The following is a 13,830-nucleotide window of genomic DNA, read 5'->3' as shown; positions in this document are numbered from 1 at the left end:
GGCGCTACATTATGCCAACGAAGCACGTTCCTGTCAAAAAGCACTCTTAAAATGAGAACTGGGGCTTCGAAATCCCCAAATGACAACCTACCGAATGCACCGCATTGTGCTGTAAGAAGTTTATCAGGTCTTTCTTTGGTAAATCGTCACTTCTGAGCTGCTCTGCAGTCCACGCCCGTACTGGCTCCTGGCTCATCCGCCGTTTTGAAGATGGCGGCGACCATTTGAACTCTGACCTCGGCCACTCCTACTAAAAATAGACACACAGAAAATACATTGTTTTCATAATAATAATAATCGGACATAGGCTTTGTCATTATCATTGACTCGACAAAAGCCTAATTGTCATCATACCCAGCTGCGTATGACGAAATTGGTAGTGCTTTTCCATAAGGTGTGCTTTCCCGGCAAAAGGCCCAAATAAGTGATAATTTCCGACTCGTTGGCATTCTGCCGTGATGGATACATCACATCATCTCCCGAGCGGATCACTTACCTCTCACTGTCTCCTCACTTACTTTTCGTCAGCCAGTAGGAGGCAGATCACCGCCCAACGTCTTTTCATGTTACCTCACCCCAAAGTTATTACACAGAAGGGATTGTGTGTCGTGCTACCCCAAGTTTAGAGTCCTGATGGATGTGGGAAAAAAACTGTCCTTAAGCCTATTTGTCCGTACTTTGTGAGACCTGTAGCGACTGCCAGAGGACAGCAGCTGGAACAGGTTGTGACCAGGGTGGTATGGGTCCCCGACAATGTTCCTGGCTCTGCTGAGGTAACGAGGGCTGGCAATGTCTTCCAGTGAGGGCAGACAGCAGCCGATGATCTTCTGGGCTGTGTTAATCACTCTCTGCATGGCCTTAATAACGTGTGTTAGACTAATACACGTTATGAAAACAGTGTAGTATTTCTTGTATCTATTTTTTGTGCATTTTACATGTAATTCTTCAGTATTGCTACGTCTGAATAAATCCAACCCTCAATAACTATTTTATTGCTATAAAACCTTTATTGCAGCTACAGCTGCAACACATATAAAAAGCATCAGTTTTATGGATGCTTATTTTATGCTCAGGGCCTGCAGAACTGATTGTGAAGGCCTTGAGGTAGATTTTGGCAACAAATAATGGCTGAAATGTTGTTGGTTAAATGCTTAAATATGAAAACACAAATCTGGAAGCATGGGGTCCTCTGAGAGAGATTTCAAATACTCGATGAGTAAAATGTCTGTGGAAGAATAATGAGAGGAAGGAAGACATCAATCCACATTGGAGTCATTTATTTTCTTGTTCCTCGCACATTATTAGAATTGAAATGCATAACAGTTACGTCGTAAAAAGCATGAAAATAAAAGTACCTCAACTTGCTGATTACTTTTTAAAAAATTTATTATAAACAAGGACAAAACGAAAACGGTGGTCCCTCAAAATTGGAGAGATCATAAGAGCAGTCTGTTGAAGTTATTTTATTTTGTTTTAAAAGTTTGGCACAAGGGCTTGACATGAACCGAACGCCACACAAACTTACAGAGAACCGTAGAAAATGTCAACATAAATCTTAGCAGACCAATCATGCGCTTATGAAACAAATGATGATACCTGTTTTTTTTCGTCTTTCAATGATTTCACTGATTTGTTTTTAATCTATGTTCACGTTTTGTATAGTTAAATCAATAAATCGTCATTTAAAAAGACCTAATAGCTATTCATTCACCAGTTCCATTAAAAAAATAAGGGGTACAAGTATGTTTAATACTATGTGGCACTCAAAATGGAATCTACAGCCCACATTGAAGTCTGGGTTTGTCCCAGAGAGGAATTTGCCGTCATCTGGGCTTGGAGCAGTGCTGTTTAGTAAACAAACTACAGTTTGCCAAGAAATAAATACAATTATCAACATACAACAGCAAACAACAACACCAACACCAACAACATTGAAAAAAAAAGAAATTAAACAAAATCATGATTGTCTAAGATGACTGAAATACACAAGAATGGAAGGATAACAACTAGCATTCAGGCTATTTAGTGGTATTGTTGGTTGTCTAGGATGAATTCAATAGTGTGGAAAAGACAAATGCCCTTTACAGAACAACATTTAACTTCAGCACTGGCTACTTATCTTAGTAAAAACATTGTTTTCTTTTCATCCACTGAAATGACAATCTATTTATAACCTTTCACAGATAGCGAGATGGACAGAATGCAGCACAGTACAGAATGGTCGATTGACAATTGTGTACAGTGCAATGATTGTGCAGACACACTGTGAATACAGATTGGGTACTTCTTGGTTTATTATCATTATTTGTTTAATAACTTTGATGAGATGGAGCTATTTGAATCAAGGTTGCTACCACCCTTCATTACATTAAGTGCATTGTTTGTTTATTTTTACAAGCAACACATGGACACCAGCGGTTTGAAATCAAAATGAATATAGTGAATTGAATATAGTACATGTCATTAAAGACAGTCTAATTGTCTTGTCTTTCAGACACAAGCAACTCCAAAATATTCACCCTGCTTTAAGTGAACGGGGCAGTGAATGCAGTCTATCAAAGATACATCAGCACATCTTCCAAGTCCACCAGCTGCCTTTGGTGTGCAAATGAAGAAATAAATACCACTATTATTACTTTAAATTGATTATTTCCACCACAATGGTGTCATCCTCCGAGTTGCCCTATTATGAATTCTGTTTTAAGGTCTCAGAGGGATGTTTTTCTCTCCAGAATTTGAGGTTTCCTGGGCTGGGGCCCTGAAAAGACCCTGCTTTGTGTCCAAAGCGCCCCACTTGGTAGTCAGAAGGGCCGTGATTCTGCTTTGCAGTCACTTCGAAGACATTGAAGGGGAAGAGTAACCCCTGCAACGGGCTCCCAGTTCCATGAGTCAGTGTATGTATGGCATATGGCATAAAAGGTGTAAAGCAGGGGTCATCATACATGGCTGAGGGACTGCAGGGCACTGGATTCAGCAGCAGCTCGAGCTAGACTGTGCCACATAGAGGCTGCCGTGTGGGTGGAGGGGTGGAGTGTCTCCTTTTCAGCCAGAGACAGCATCATGGCGTATGCCTGGGAAGGGAAAGAGATGACAAAATCACTCAGTTGCAAAACAAAAGAAAACTGTAATTTTCAAAGATAGCAAAAATCTGTTTTGATTGAGGGGAATAATTTGACTTGAGGATATACTGTGCTTGCAATAAAAATATAGTGTTAATTGAATGATTCTGCCAGTGTAAATTGCTGTTTTAAACTGCCAGGGTTTGAGCTAAAAAGGTTATTCACTTTGGTGTTGTTATTGAGGGCATCAGAATAACCTTTGGTAAGAATATTATAGGGAACTATGTGAATCAATTCTTCAGATTTTTTAGCCATCATGAGGAATTGAAATAGGTTTAGTGCAAATCCTAAAATATTACCAGGTTTGGGTTCCTTTGGCTGGTCGTAGTAAATTCAAACTTGTTCATGCAGATTTATGTTTTTTCTTGTTTTAAATCGTCAATTTTACTTGATAATTTGATATCTGGTTAAATGAGGTATAAAGCACTTTGAATTACTTTATGTATTAAGTATCTCAAGTACTTCAAGAGTTAAAGGCTTTGAAATTAGGGTCATAATAATCCTGGATGTAATTGCCATTAGGCATAAGATTGTGATTTATGCCATTTTGTTAGGCCAACACAAAAAAATGATAAAAAGTGGCAAAAGTGTGATGTCAACTGTCAAATTAGAAATTGACCTTAATGTGACAACATTACATACAGTATATTTTTGTCATGGCTGCTTAGTTAAATACGTCTCGTGTGATAAATTACGAAAAATCCACAAAAAACAAACATGAAATGTACACTAAAATGTATCTGTGTTTAGTAGCGTTTGATCTTATTCCCGAAACAACCTAAATCAAAAGCCAATCTGGCAAAATACGTATCAAGGGGTTAACAACTGTAATACTTTTATAACTATATGACAAGGTTGTTTCAAATTGATAAAACCTTCGAAGAAAAGATAAATAAATAAATAATAGCATTTTAGAATGGAATTCAATATGATGCGGCATTAAAGGGTCTACAATTCTATATTTACTTACAGTATTTTCCCATACCTGTGACTTGGATTTCCTAAAGAGAGGCTGTTTGACTGCTTCGTTCAGAGGGGTTTGGGGAAACGATTGAGATTCTTCGTCACCTTCCCCATCGCTTATTTCACTCTCCTCGAGCTTGTGGAGATCTGAAAACTGACGAATCTGATCTAAGGCAGAGTAACCACTTGGCTCTTCCTCATCCTTATACCTTGAAACAGATAACATAAACATATATTTTACGTTAATACATTTTTGTATCGCTTATCCCCACAAGGGTGCTGGAGACTATCCCAAGCAACTGTACGCAGTAGGCAAACCTTGAATTGGTTGCCAGCCGCATGGCTAGCCTAGGTGTCTTTATATATATATATATATATATATATATATATATATATATATATATATATATATATATATATATATATATATATATATATATATATATATATATATATATATATGTATATATCCCACCAGGTGCCCTGAGTTAGTTGGCATAGCTTCCAGCACCCCCTGCGACCCTTGTGAGGTTAAGCGGTTAGTAAAATGAATGAATATTCATTTTTATGTCAGATTTACCTCTTGGGAGAATTTTCAAAATTCTGGCTCAAGTCATTTGCCTGACTGAAATTAAGTTCATTTTGCATGATGTCATCACTATTGTTGCTGGGGGGGATTTTGTCCTGGGGTTTTATATTACTGGGCTCTTCCCCTTCTTCGTCAGCACCAAGCTCCTCTGCTTCCTCATCTTCCAAGTCATGTGACCCATGCCTGGCCATCAGTAGAGCCTTTTCTTCAAATTCTGTTCCATTGACACTGCAGATGAAAAGTACACAGCTTTATGTTATAAAAAAGTGTCCACCATGACCACGTTTGCCTCAATATACATTACAATGTGTTTCTAGCATACGCAAAAACAATGGGTAGTATTTGGCTATGAAGGCGCAAAAGGCAGAATTTCGTAGTTCATCGAGGGCACAGGGCCCATCTTGGCACACCAGCACCAACTTCATCAGCCCCTCATCTTGTTTATCTTTACTATTATCTTGCAATCATCAAATAGGCCAAAATATTTAGCTGACAGTCCATTTGGAGTTGAATTATGAGTGCATTGCCAAGCGATCCATTCTGCTATCCCTTGAGGAGAGAAAGAGAACCAGCTATACAAACTTCCAGAGCCTTAATTTTTCCTTGTGTCTCAGTGCCAGAGGAAACCACCATTTGCTAAATCACCTGTAACGACATTGAGGCTGATTCACTAATTACGCCCAGAGATGTCTTTTGTCACATACTTAAAAATCTGCTCGGAGAACTCTGGGTGAAGGGAAATTTACACACATTGTCAAAATTATACAGTTCCTGATTTGATGGGATAACATTTACTAAGCATGTGCAAAATGTGTTGTATTATTTTTCAATGTTGTTGACACTGCATTGTGCTTCATTGAGATAGAGTAAATTTGGGCCTGGTGGGGTGGGTTCTTTTCCCTATTGAGCTCAGACAGCTCAGAATATGGACACTTGAAGAGCCAGCAAGAGGTCTGTGATTAAGAAAACAGATTCGCTAATTATGCTTTCAAACGTGGTAATTTGCTGGGGATAAAGTATCTATCAGAAGCAGTCAGAAGCACACCATTTTGAAAGGAAACACAGGCCGACCTTGTGACCCCACCCCCTCTACCGTCTTCCTGCAGACCGACATGCTGGTTCCAGATGTGGTTAACTGCCACACTCCCCATTTGGGTTTCTTTCCCCATGCTCCCGAGGCTCCTACGCCTGCTGCTACTCTCGGAGGCCAATCATGGAGCAGTCTACGAGATCTCTATCTGGCCTAACAATCGGGCCTGGGATCGGACCGACATGAGGTGCGTGAAAACAAACTCCGAGAGCCAAGCAGATTGTACAACTGCTATCTGACCTGATCACAGCTTCAAGAATGTATTTGCATAATACACAGCCAAACTCGTAAGCAAAGAGACATCACCTGATTTAATTCAAGAAAGAGATGTGATATCCTTGAATTTTGATACACATGATTGCTCTCTGAACAGTACGCAATTAGGAAGATGGACTGGGGTGATTGTAAAATGCAAGTGTAGGTTATGCAGACAGCTGTTGAACAAATTTCGTGTCTAAAAATGTGGAGTGTAGAGTTCAGATGTCTATCTACCCTTCTTCGGAGAGCTCCGGTGATGTTTGACTTTGGCCTGTGCTGCTGATGAAATTTCTTATTTCGTTGAAGTAAGAGTCTTCTTTGTCGTCCAATATGGCGCTGCTACCATCTACTTCCGACTGTGGAGAAGACATTGCGGTACCTGTGCAGAGAAACAAAGGAGACATATATTTCTCGTCATTATTTCCTGGGGCACCTTGGCAGTAAATGCATGATTGTCAGGGGGGCAACTCTTGTCCAAAATTCCCAACATGTCGAAAATTTACATGCTGGGGCAAAATGTTCATGTGTTTTGTTAACATATCAAACTGTAGAACTTCATAAACCCTTGTAAAATATATTTTTGTTGAAGAGTCAAAAAGTTTGAGTCACTAGCTACTTTATATAATCTAATCGAACGCAGTGAAGTAGAAATGTATTGACATTAAGGTGAGAAATGCCGACAAAAAGGACACAAAAGTTTTGATCTGATTGATAAATTCCTAGTGTCGCTGCAGTTGTGTGAAATGTGTTCTTTTGGTTTATATCAGCTGTGTCATTGGGCAGCTAAATTATCCTTGGACAACACATTTGATTCAAGTGGGTCATTCTTCTGCATTGTTACTCTTGGAGGAAGAATAAAAACGGTGGCCAGGTTAGATGGAAGCGACTGCTTTTCTTTGACTGGTCATTGCTAAAAGAATTGAACTGGACACGGAGTCCACATTCAAACCATCCCAAATAATTTCAAATCCTCGTAGCAAGCAACACTGCAGAAAATTGTGGGTTATTCTGTTGTTGTGTTCCAAGATGATGGTATTGTAAGAAGCTTCTCACCCCATTTGCACAAGGCAAACCTGACGACTAGAACAACTTCAATTGCATGCAGGCACAACTCGGCATGCTTCTGATATTTCTGATTGTACCAACCATTTTACACTACAATATATACATGGACAATGTTGCCGACTCCATTTTAGACCGGAAGTTGTGACGACCTGGTAAACATTAAGAATGTAGACAGGAAATCAAACATTAGCATTGTCTATCTGTTGATAGCCCTCGATGCCTCAGCAGAGCCAGGAACATCATCGGGGACCCATACCACCCTGGTCACAATCTGTTCCAGCTGCTGCCCTCTGGCAGACGCTATAGGTCCCACAAAGTACGGACAAATAGGCTTAAGGACAGTTTTTTTCCCACATCCATCAGGACTCTAAATTTGCAGTAACACGACACACAATCCTTTCTGCATAATAACTTCGGGGTGAGGTAATATGAATAGACGTTGGGCGGTGATCTGCCTCCTACTGGCTGACTGAAGGTAAGTGAAAGACAGTGAGAGGTAAGTGATCTGCTCGGGGGTGATGCGATGTATCCATCACGGCAGAATGCAAAATTACGAGTCCGAAATTATCACTTATTTGGGTCTTTTGCCGGGAAAACGCACCTTATGGAGAAGCACTACCAATTTCGTCATACGCAGTTTCTGGGTATGATGACAATTAGGCTTTTTGTCAAGTCAATGATGATGACAAAGCCTATGTCCGATTATTATTATTATTATTGATAAAATGAAAAAAAATGAAGAGCGCTGTGCAGGCTAGCCACTAAGTCACATTTTGCCAGTTGATAGGTTCTAATAACCCTAACACCAGTTCACGGAGAGCGAGCATAATCATGCTCCTTCAAAGACTAGGCCTGAGTTATTGTTCATGGATTGAAAATGTCAGTTTAGTACTTCAACCTAATCTATAAATTCATTTTGCACCAGAACCCGATACTGCATAGGAATGTTTCCAATATTAATCAATATTTTGTGCCTTTTTCTTTTCTCTTCTTTCGTTTTTTAATTTTTTATGTTTTTACTGTAATTTTTCACCTTTTTGAATGGTTTTGCATTAAAAGTGAATTATGTGAAAATCCACCTGGAAGGTAGAATGCAAACAGTCATTTGGAATTGTCCTTACCTGACAGATTGCCATTCTCATGCTTCTTGAGGTGACGATCCAGGTTGGTTTGCTGACCAAAGCACCGGTCACACAAGTGGCACTTGAAGGGCTTTTCCTTGTTGTGGATGTTGCGAATGTGGCGCTGCAGGTTGGAGGAAATGCTGAAAGAGCGGTCGCAGTATTTACACCTGTAGAAAAAGACAATTGTTTGGAGGTCAAATCAAATGGCAAATACACATACTATTCTGGAACCCCTGGTTTGTTCTGTGGGAAACATAACTGGGGCACTAATGCAGAACACACACACTTTTGGCTCCAGCAGATCCAGACATGATGGAGTAGCTTGTTTAAGGTAAAACAGAATTACCTCTTATCTTCAGCCAGCTCAATAAAATTGCATTCTTCTCTGTATCCCAGCAAAATTAACCGCTTTTGCCAAGTTCCTTCATGCAAAATTATAGGAGAAGATTACATCTTTTCTTTGGCTGGAATTAGCTTGCTCGATTGGCTATCCCTCAGGACACCCATGTTTATCACCATAACAAATTACAGTAAACAGCAGCGATCTTTAATGTCATGCCAGCGAATGAGATGGAGGCTATCGGGCTGGGGCATTCGAGGCCCATGTTGGGCTCTCTCCCACCCCTGTGGTCAAAAGGCCTCCAACGAGCTTTGGGCAAACATTCCTCCATCTTGGTAACTACAAAGCTCTTTCCTGGCCAGGGATTACTCATTATATTAACAAGGTAAGGTGCTTTTAGAATCAACAAATGTGCTTGATTCTTGGTTCCTTAGTAAGTATGGAGATATTTTTATTGGTTGGAAAATCAAGGATAGGGCCTTATGAAAGCTTTTGAAAGAAGCTTTAAAGATTCTCCTGGTGAGGCATTTAGCCAAAAAAAACCAAATCACAAGGAAGGCAAGTAGAAGAGAAATACTCTTCGTCATCCCCATTATATTTTGGAAAATTTATGAACTGTTTTCAACATTCTAGTACATACTATTTGGTCAAAATGTTTTTTTTATATTGTGTATTTTTTTGTCAGTAAAACTACCCACTCCCCCCAAAAAAATAATTTCAATGAAATGCTTTACTAAATGGAAAAGATTTCAAGAAAAATGGCAGTCACGACAATGAATTTCACTTTTGACACAAAACTAAATAGTGAATTTATTTTTACTAAATAGTAAATATATATATATATATATATAAAAAATCTTACCTATAAGGTTGCTCCCCTGTATGAGTCCTAAGGTGGCGTGTCAAGTTGGCAGAACGTGGGAAGATTTTTCCGCAATATCTATCCAAGATCAAAGGAATGTAAGCATGTTTTCAGATTTCTTGAAAACAACTTGCAAAAAAGGACCCTAAACATGTACTATAACAACATAAAAATAAATACACTAGTTGTACATTAATATGTGAAAAAACATACACTGACTGACTGCACATCATATGTTTGTGATAATTATTAAAATTCTATTTAGTATATTTCTGTAAGGGAAAAGTTACCTTTAAATTTGACAGCTTCTTTATAAGAATAACCCATCTGAATTATGATGAAAAATAATATATTCAGGATAATAGTACTGTAAATACCTGCAAGTATAGCGCTCCTTGCCCTTGCGTAGCAGCGTCTCTGGAAGCGTTGAGGGTGGAGCCCTGAAGTCAAACATGGAAGGGACAGAGCGCAGCAGCTCACTCGACTCAGGCTTCAATGAGCCAAAAGTTTCCAGCTTCTCGGCCATGTTTTCAATAGCTGACATCTGAAGGGAAGCAACAGGAAGATACAAACTGAAAACTCCAGGAAACTCAATTCAGATGGAAGTCCATGCTAATTAATGGACTAAACTCCCGCATTGGAATTATTTTTGCCTGAATTTTAATAAGCAGAGAGCAACACGTGTTTTTTGTGTGTCTCAGTGTCCACAGAGGTATATAAATATACCTGCAATAATTGGATAAAAAAAGTCTAAACCACATGTGTCAAAGTGGCGGCTCGGGGGCCAAATCTGGCCGGCCGCATCATTTTGTGTGGCCCGGGAAAGTAAATCATGAGCCGACTTTCTGTTTTAGGCTCAAACTAAAATGAAGAGTATAGATGTATATTAAGTTTCCTGATTTTCCCCCTTTTAAATCAATAATTGTAATTTTCTAATCGATTTTTTTCTGTGTTTTTAGTTCAAAATTCATTTTGTAAAATCTAAAAATATATATAAAAAGCTAAAATAAACATTGTTTTAGATCTATAAAAAACTGAATATTCAGGGCTTTTAATCCAGTTCTTTTAATCCATTTATATATAAAAAAAATCTAAATATTCTATCTAAAATGGTCCGGCCCACGTGAAATCAAGTTGACGTTAAAGCGGCCAGCGAACCAACCCGAGTCTGACACCCCTGGTCTAAACAGTTGTATGTGAATGTGAGTCCCAATTCCACAGCCTACATTTTTTTGATTGTTTCACTCAACTCACTCAACTCAACTCAACTCTCAGACAGACAAAACCAACAAAGACAGACACAGAAAGAATTAATGACTTCAGGCAATCTGCTAATGAAGTGGAACAGTTGCTTTCATCAGATATCCACAGAAGAATTATGCATTCTGGTCTACATTGGCTGTGGATATATGGACAAGAAACTATTTGCTGTGAGGTGGTCATACTTGATTAATTGCGACCAATGTGTGTGAAAATTGATGCATGAGTGAGAGGGAGAGGAATGTATTTGTAATGAATGTGAGGTATACAATGTGTGTACGTGTGCTTACAGCCATGTGTGTTGTAAGCGCGTATGATTGTATGTGCCAAGTGTGTATCTGTGTGTTGTCAAATCCATGTCCGCCTGTATTTGTGTTTGTGTGTGGAGTGATTCATGTCCACTCCAGGGCAGTAAACCATTCTGCGCACAATGTGGGAAGACAGCACATTCGTCAATATGAAAGATGTTGACATTGCTGATCAAGGGCCAGACATGGGTAATAATGATATCGCTGTTCCGAACAGGGGCGTAGTGGGGGAGGAGTACGGATGCAAGGGGGGTGAAGGGGGAGGCAGAGGGGTTGTGGTCCCAGTAGAGCAACGGGCCTGACAGGCCATCACACACACATACCCTCCGCCCCCAAATGCACACACACACACATTTTCTTGTATTTCATGGGAGCTGCAAAAATTTGCATTATTTTGTTTGTGCGCCTTGAATTTTCTCCTTGTTTTTATTTTATCAAGGCAACAAATCAAAGGTGATTCGGCCCTACTCTGACACTCCATCTCCTGTTTTCAGCTCCTGTCACACTCAGACTGCATGCTAAGACAGAGTAGATGGCCAGGGGAGAGAGACATGAAGAGGAAGCATGAAGAAAGACAAGATGATAAGAAAAAGAGAAAAGTGAGTGGGGAAAAAATAGATGTGGAAAGAGTAAAAGGAATATTTTGCTATGGAAAGTTTTTGCTAAGATATTGATTGAGCCCATTATTACAATTGTATCACGTAAAAGATTAGACCTGCTCATCATTATACATTATCTTGTACTTTTTGAAAAGCGTATTATTTACACAAATATACATTGTTTTAAACATTGTGAAAACGCAAAGTTCTACACTCCTACCAACAATTATAACTCGAGCTTCATAATTTAGTAAATTATCCATTATTAACAATAACAGTGTAATATAGTAGTTTATTTTACAGTAGCAATGAACATAAATGATTATAATTGTTTTAAACATTGTAAAAACACAAAGTTCTACACCTACCAACAATTATAACTCTAGCTTCATAATTTAGTAATTTATCCATTATTAACAATAACAGTGTAATATAGTCGTTTATTTTACAGTAGCAATGAACATGAATGATTATAATCTTTATTCATGATATTTCTAAGTGCTAATATTATTTGCGCTCAAAATATACTCATAACACCTTGGCCAAAGGATAGGAATACATGAAAAACACTTACTATAACCACAGAAGATAAATAAAAATGATTGATGTATACTTTTTATGGATTAGGTTGATTAAGTCTATTTGACTATGTAACAGTTCCCTGTGTGTGAACTGTTTAAGCTACTTAATGTCAAGAAGTGACCAGACTCTACTCTGAGGTAATTTTCCCATGGTCATACATCCTACTCTTTTGTATAACAGGCCCCTTTACTCATACATTTAAACACACAAAGACACACACACACACACACACCTCATGAAACTCCCCTTTCATTCTCCCCAAGGCAGTGTGTAAGCATTTGTGAACTTGCTTGTTGCTGTAGTGTCGCAGTGGGACCAGCGGTTGATTGGCTATCTTCAGAAGTCAGTGATGCTGCGAGGGGCCAATTAGTGAGATGCATTCTCAATTGTTGATCTCTATCACCAACCAGATGTTTGGCGAGAGCAACTACCTCAACCCTCGACCCCCCGCTTCATGGCAGTGTCCCAATGAGAATTTACCCCTCAGCGCAATTTTAGCAACCCCCCCTCTAAACAATAACCTTCACTACACCATTCACTGTCCGCCCTCCCATGCCCATTTTAAATAGATGTGCTTCATTATCTTTACAGCAAATGTTCAAAAGTGGTTGGCTAGGGTGTTGCACCGCTGGAAATTCCCACTTCAGCGTTAAATTTGAGCGCAGAGCAGGACTTAATGGAGATACAAAAATGTAAACAAATTAAAATCATTAAAATGGGGGAAAACCAAAAATACGTACTGCATCAGGCAATGCCACGTGTTGTGTGTAAAATGAAAACAAGCTTACACATTACAACAAACACATATTAAAGTCTCATGTTAAAGTCTCCAATGCAGTGTGCCTGTCTTTTTTGTATAATGCAATATAGCAAAGTTTTCCAGAGTGCTGTTTTACAAATAAATAAATACAATGGGTGAGTGCTTAGCATCTCTGCCTCACAGTTATGAGATCAGGGGTTCAATCCTATGCTCTGGCCTTCTTGTGTGGAGTGTATCTGTTCTCCTGTGCCTCTGTGGTTTTTTGTCCAGCTATTACAGTTTCCTCCTAAATCCCCCAAAACATGCACAGAAGTCTGCTTGAACACTCCAAATTGTTCGTAGTCGTGTGTGCATGAATGGTTGTTGTTTTTTTTTGTTGTGCCTTGCGAATGGCTGGCAAACAATTAAAGGTGTACAATGCCTACTACCCCCTTTTGGCTGTGATAGGGTCCAGGAACCCAGTGACCATTGTGTGGATAAGCGGTTCGGAAATATGAACTCTTTGTCAACTTGTAATGCAGTAATGAAAGTGGTTTAATTTGTTGCATATGACAATTTGTGATGGACTTACATTACACAACTTCCAATTAACAGTAAACTCAGAAATCTGAAAGCTACCAGGACAGCAACTGTAGCAATATATGACAAAAGCGTCTCACGTGGAATGATGCGCTACAACTAGATTGAATAGAAAGAAAAATGCTAGCTTGCTGTTGTTGTTGTTTTTGATAAAACATTCATATTCTTGCATATTCACTTTGAGTTAAGAAAACATGTACGATATGTATATAAGAGAGACCAAGAGAGAGAGAGAGAGAAGGAGAGAGGGAGAGAGTGAGAGACAAAAACAAACTTACCCAAGTGTTCTGATCTGGCAAACGAAACTGAAGGAAAAAAAGAGAGAGAAAAAA

The 13,830-nt window shown here is 39.0% G+C and overlaps 1 protein-coding gene across 12 annotated transcripts in view; it reads right to left on the bottom strand.

Moving 5' to 3' along the window:
* Positions 1–1,256: 1,256 nt before the first annotated feature.
* mecom (MDS1 and EVI1 complex locus) overlaps positions 1,257–13,830 on the bottom strand; it is a 71,482-nt gene continuing 58,908 nt past the window's right edge. For all 12 annotated transcript variants that reach the window (XM_077611837.1, XM_077611836.1, XM_077611838.1 and 9 more), the window contains 8 exons: positions 13,777–13,803; positions 9,788–9,954; positions 9,411–9,488; positions 8,206–8,375; positions 6,254–6,398; positions 4,663–4,899; positions 4,105–4,291; positions 1,257–3,071 (listed from right to left, as the gene is read on the bottom strand). In XM_077611837.1, coding sequence (XP_077467963.1) covers positions 2,937–3,071; positions 4,105–4,291; positions 4,663–4,899; positions 6,254–6,398; positions 8,206–8,375; positions 9,411–9,488; positions 9,788–9,954; positions 13,777–13,803 — 1,146 coding nt within the window. In that variant the 3' untranslated portion in view covers positions 1,257–2,936. The remainder of the gene's footprint in view (positions 3,072–4,104; positions 4,292–4,662; positions 4,900–6,253; positions 6,399–8,205; positions 8,376–9,410; positions 9,489–9,787; positions 9,955–13,776; positions 13,804–13,830) is intronic.

The sequence above is a fragment of the Stigmatopora argus genome, chromosome 10, assembly GCF_051989625.1.
Source record: "Stigmatopora argus isolate UIUO_Sarg chromosome 10, RoL_Sarg_1.0, whole genome shotgun sequence".
NCBI lineage: Eukaryota > Metazoa > Chordata > Actinopteri > Syngnathiformes > Syngnathidae > Stigmatopora > Stigmatopora argus.
The sequence above is the reverse complement of the archived record's forward strand: the minus strand, read 5'-3'. Positions and strand labels throughout refer to the sequence as shown.